The following is a 5,533-nucleotide window of genomic DNA, read 5'->3' on the forward strand; positions in this document are numbered from 1 at the left end:
GGCCCCGCCCCCAGGTAGAGATCCTGGATGGCCGCACAGAGTGCGTGCTGAGCAACCTGCGGGGCCGAACGCGTTACACCTTTATGGTACGCGCGCGTATGGCCGAGCCGAGCTTCGATGGCTTTTGGAGCGCCTGGTCGGAACCTGCGTCGCTGCTGACCGCTAGTGGTGAGGCCCTAGGCAGGGGCGTAGGAGGGGCTGGAGAGGACCCCACGGTGGGCAGGCCCACCGCCCTGACCTCTTACCGGCTCTCCAGACTTGGACCCCCTCATCCTGACGCTCTCTCTCATCCTCGTGCTCATCCTACTGCTGCTGGCCGTGCTCGCCCTGCTCTCCCACCGCCGGTGAGCATCCCATTCGGACACCCAGCCCAGACCCCTCTCCCTCCCCTTTTGCTGTGGAAACCTAGGCTCAGAGAGCGCCAGGTACCTGCCCAAGGTCACATAGTGAGGCGTCAGTAGTTTTTCTTCTACCTCAGGGGCTGCTCCATCGTGGATTCCTTTGCTCTTTCCTTTTCCCGATTTCATCAACTTTTGTAAAATCAGTGAGATGGGGTTAAGGAAAGATTTAAACTGAATGTCTCTCCATCCCTATTGTCAAGCTCCTCAGATGCTTTATATGACTAGCCATCCTGAGGTGTTTGTAATTCTAAGCATGTACCATGTGGTTTCACAGCCTCAAGCCTCAGCATATGCTGTTCCTTCTGCCTGGACCGATATTCCTGCCTTGTCTACCCAGCAATCTCCTAGTTGTCTTTCAAGGCCCTGTTCATTTATTTCTTTAGAAGATACATATTGAGTGCCAACTGTGTGCTAGGCACTGAGGAGAAAATGGAGAACAAACCAGACATGTTCCTGACCCTGTAGATCTCATAGTTGAATCAGACAGCAAGGGAACCAACAGATATTTGATTATAAATTGTGATGAGTGATATCATAGAAACAAATGGGATATGGGGACATGACAGGATGGTTAGGGAAGACCTCTGGGAGGTGACTTCAGGGTGGAAATCTGAAGGTTAGAAGGAAACAGTCATGTGAAAAGCAGGGAGAAGAAACAGCAGGTGCAAAGACCCTGAGGTGGGAATGAGCTTGGAACATTGAAGCAGCTGCAAGAGCTCTCTGGCTAGAGCAGAGTGTGTTAAGAGGGAGTGGTGGATGATGTGCTGAGTAAGGTGACAGGAGTTAGAATATTCAGAGTCTTCTGCAGTGCTGTAGGGAAGAGATTGGATTTTATTCTAATGCATCGGGGAACCATGGGAAAGAGCGAGAGAATAACATAACAGACCTCTAGGCAAGCCTGAGCCAGGTTTAAAGGGAACGAGGCAGCGTATATTGAACTCCCATACATCCTTCAAAATCCTGTTTCATTTGCCCTCCTATAGGGCCCCACAGATGCTCCAGCCAAATCCTCTGCTCCCCAGCCCCTATGCATTTCTCTGCCTTCATCAGAACCAGGGCTAGGAGTGTCTGTGCCCCTGTGATTGGATGCAGAGGAGGTATTGGTGAGTGTTCAATGACACATGCCAATGTATTCGTTTCTTTTGGTTTTATCAGGACTCTGAAGCAGAAGATCTGGCCTGGCATCCCAAGCCCTGAGAGTGAGTTTGAGGGCCTCTTCACCACCCACCAGGGTAACTTCCAGGTAGGTGGCCTGGTTGTCCCCTCAGGGCCTGTGGCTTTCCTGCTTCTGCGGCCAAACTCCAGGTCTCTGAGCCAGCTGGGTGCTGTTTCCCCAGCTGTGGCTGTACCAGAACAACAGCTGTCTGTGGAACCCCTGCACCCCATTCACAGAGGACCCACCCGCCCCCCTGGAAGTCCTCTCTGAACGCTGCTGGGGGGTGACACAAGCAATAGAGCGAGGAGCAGATGATGAGGGGCCCCTGCTGAAGCCAGTGGGCAATGAGCATGCCAAGGAGACCTACCTGGTGCTGGACAAGTGGTTACTGCCCCAGAGCCCACCCAGTGAGGACCCCCCAAGGCCTGGTGGCAATTTGGACATAGCAGCCTTGGATGAAGGCTCAGAAGCGTCCTCCTGCTCATCAGCTTTGGCCCTAAAACCAGAAGGGGCCTCGGCTGCCAGCTTTGAGTACACCGTCCTGGACCCCAGCTCCCAGCTCTTGCGCCCAAGGGCACTGCCTCCTGAGCTGCCCCCCACCCCACCCCACCTAAAGTACCTGTACCTTGTTGTGTCGGACTCTGGCATCTCAACTGACTACAGCTCAGGGGACTTCCAGGGAGCCAAGGGGGGCTCATCCAATGGCCCCTACTCCAACCCTTATGAGAACAGCCTTGTCCCAGCCCCCAAGCCTACACCCCGCCACCTACACAGCCTGCACCTAGGACTCTAGTCCTCAGATGCTTGGGGACCCAGCATGACTTCAAGTGCTAGTGCAGGCCCAAGACTCATGGGGTAGTCGGCAAGGCCTCCCTCAGGACTAGGGGCATTGCTGACCTTGGCTTCGTGCCCATTCCATCCTGCTCAGGTCACAAACTTACAGTATTTTTAAATGTATAGGTGTGTGCGTGTGTGTGTGTATAAGCCCCATCTTTCTTGGGCCCAGGCCATAAGGGCAGCAGTAAAAGGCTGCAAACTCAGTCTAAAATTCAGAACCTGGAAATCTGAATAATAATCATAATGAAATGAATTAGTCAGTATAAGTTATGCCAGCTGCCATAAAAAACAACTCCTAAATCTGAGTGATTTAACACATAGGTGGTTTCTCTCTCATATTTCAATTGAAAGCAGCCATTCCTGAGATGAGTAAGAAGCCCAGACTCTTCCAGTCTGTAGCTTCACTATCCCCGAGGCCTAGCCTGGAGTCTTTAGGTGGGTCCTCTGCATCCTGTCAGCCTACAAGTAAAGAGAGAACCGGAAGATTCTGTGGGCTGTTTAGGGATCCAGCCTAGAAGTGGGTTCCATCTCTTCACAAATTCCGTTGGCCAGAAATAGTCACATGACCCCAGCTAGAACCATGGATGGATGGGAAATGTAATTTAGCTGTGCACCCAGGAAGAAGAAAGCTGTTTAATGGGCCTCTAGCTTGTCTCTGCCACCAATAATAACAATAATTCATAGGGCTTTATTTTATATCAGGCCCCATTCTAAGAAAGTACACTGATGACACCAAATGTGATCAAGCGGTTCAATGGGAGTGCAGGTTTAACCATTTTTTAAAAGTTTGACATAACCTAGGAAAGTTGAACATATGCATACCTTCTGCTCCAGCAATTCCAATTCTAGGTTTAAATCCTAAAAACCCTCACACACATACGCCAGGACATGTGTGCAAGAATGTTCATAGCACTAAATAAGTCAATTCAAGGGCTTTGTAGGGCCACGACTCATGGGGTGGTCGGCAAGGCCTCCCTCACGACTAGGGGCATTGCTGACCTTGGCTTCGTGCGCACTCCATCCTGCTCACGTCACACACATACAGTATTTTTTTATATATATATGTGTGTGTGTGTGTGTGTGTATAAGCCCCATCTTTCTTGGGCCCAGGCCATAAGGGCAGCAGTAAAAGGCTGCAAACTCAGTCTAAAATTCAGAACCTGGAAATCTGAATAATAATCATAATGAAATGAATTAGTCAGTATAAGTTATGCCAGCTGCCATAAAAAACAACTCCTAAATCTGAGTGATTTAACACATAGGTGGTTTCTCTCTCATATTTCAATTGAAAGCAGCCATTCCTGAGATGAGTAAGAAGCCCAGACTCTTCCAGTCTGTAGCTTCACTATCCCCGAGGCCTAGCCTGGAGTCTTTAGGTGGGTCCTCTGCATCCTGTCAGCCTACAAGTAAAGAGAGAACCGGAAGATTCTGTGGGCTGTTTAGGGATCCAGCCTAGAAGTGGGTTCCATCTCTTCACAAATTCCGTTGGCCAGAAATAGTCACATGACCCCAGCTAGAACCATGGATGGATGGGAAATGTAATTTAGCTGTGCACCCAGGAAGAAGAAAGCTGTTTAATGGGCCTCTAGCTTGTCTCTGCCACCAATAATAACAATAATTCATAGGGCTTTATTTTATATCAGGCCCCATTCTAAGAAAGTACACTGATGACACCAAATGTGATCAAGCGGTTCAATGGGAGTGCAGGTTTAACCATTTTTTAAAAGTTTGACATAACCTAGGAAAGTTGAACATATGCATACCTTCTGCTCCAGCAATTCCAATTCTAGGTTTAAATCCTAAAAACCCTCACACACATACGCCAGGACATGTGTGCAAGAATGTTCATAGCACTAAATAAGTCAATTTGATGAATAAATTGGGGTATAGTTACCCATGGAATTATATGCAGTAGAGAAAGTAGACTAAAAAATGTGGCTGAATCTTAGTAATAATGTTGAGGGGGAGAAGAAAGAATTCTCAGAAGATGACATTTCTCATGAAACTCTTCATAAAGTTTAAAACAGCAAAACTAAAACAATATGTTAGGATACAATATGTACAAGATAATGCTATTTTTAAAAGAAAAAATGCACTTTACATTCTTTAGGTCTTTGAATCTGCATGTGTCCCTGTGGTAAGTATTCCTGGCATGGGAAACTGAGGCATAGATAGGCGGTCACACACCAAATCTCAAGGCTGGCCTCCAGAGCTTGAACACTTGTTTGAATTGGGATCATCAGCCTGGGTAGGCCATGGGGTGACTGTCATCTGTCCATCTGGTTGGAAAGCCATCAACCACTCTGCCCTGGGGCCCTGCCCACCTGGCTCCAGGCAGGCTCTGCGGCAGCACTGTCCTGCGCCTGGTGTATCAAACTGCAGCCAGCACTGGGCAGGGAAATATCTCTGGAGCAGTGACAGGTGCAGGGCATCCCCACTATCTCCCTCCTCCTGGGTCTGGAGGGCCACAATGAGGCCACAGCCTTGGCCAGGCCCAACCCGGTGGCCGAAGTGGGCAGCTGTGTCCAGAAGAAGGGCAGCAAGGTAGGCGGCTTCCTGGGGCCCCAGGTCCTCAGCTAGGTATTCTTCCAGGCCGTCAAGCAGCAGAAGGGAGGGGACAGGCCCCGGGGTCTCATGGGCAGAGCACAGGAACTGGAGGAGCTCATGGGTTGAGGGTGGGTACTGGAAACGGATCTTCTAGAGGGAGGGAAAAAAGGAAAAGGCCAAATTTAACACAGGAAGCGAGGCTCCCAGACATAGCAGCCCTGCTTCCTTGCATACTTTTCTTTTCACACCCCCAGACAGTTGGTTCCAGAATGAAGTAGCTCAGAGTGGTTGAATAGTCTTCTATTCGCCCCCGCCCCCTTTTTTTAGTCATCACTGCCCGCTATCAGTTGAGAACAAGGTATGTCTTTTTGCCAAATCTCTAAGGCAATCTTTCCACGCAAAACCCACCGCTAGCCTTCCCAGTTTGACCTAGTCATTGGCTTCCCTGGAGCTAACTCGCGTCCGGGAAACAAGGTTTAGTCCCGCCCCTTACCCTCGCCTGTCCCGCCCCCACCCCACGCCCCGTCGCTCAATCCTGACTCCGCCTCGTACTGGTTGTTCCGGCGCGCCCTTCCTTCATCCCCGCCATTGG

At 50.0% G+C, this 5,533-nt stretch overlaps 2 protein-coding genes across 2 annotated transcripts in view; one reads left to right on the forward strand and one right to left on the reverse strand.

Annotated features, from left to right (window-relative positions):
- Positions 1-3,311, forward strand: part of EPOR (erythropoietin receptor) — a 5,927-nt gene extending 2,616 nt beyond the window's left edge. The window contains exons 5-8 of the mRNA XM_006905845.3: positions 15-168; positions 257-344; positions 1,557-1,644; positions 1,739-3,311. Of these exons, the coding sequence (XP_006905907.1) occupies positions 15-168; positions 257-344; positions 1,557-1,644; positions 1,739-2,350 (942 nt within the window). The 3' untranslated portion in view covers positions 2,351-3,311. The remainder of the gene's footprint in view (positions 1-14; positions 169-256; positions 345-1,556; positions 1,645-1,738) is intronic.
- A 692-nt stretch (positions 3,312-4,003) lies between these two features.
- The window catches only part of SWSAP1 (SWIM-type zinc finger 7 associated protein 1), a 3,043-nt gene continuing 1,513 nt past the window's right edge, over positions 4,004-5,533 (reverse strand). The window contains exon 2 of the mRNA XM_015597959.1: positions 4,004-5,091. Coding sequence (XP_015453445.1) covers positions 4,588-5,091 — 504 coding nt within the window. The 3' untranslated portion in view covers positions 4,004-4,587. The remainder of the gene's footprint in view (positions 5,092-5,533) is intronic.

This window comes from Pteropus alecto, unplaced genomic scaffold, assembly GCF_000325575.1.
Source record: "Pteropus alecto unplaced genomic scaffold, ASM32557v1 scaffold761, whole genome shotgun sequence".
Lineage (NCBI taxonomy): Eukaryota > Metazoa > Chordata > Mammalia > Chiroptera > Pteropodidae > Pteropus > Pteropus alecto.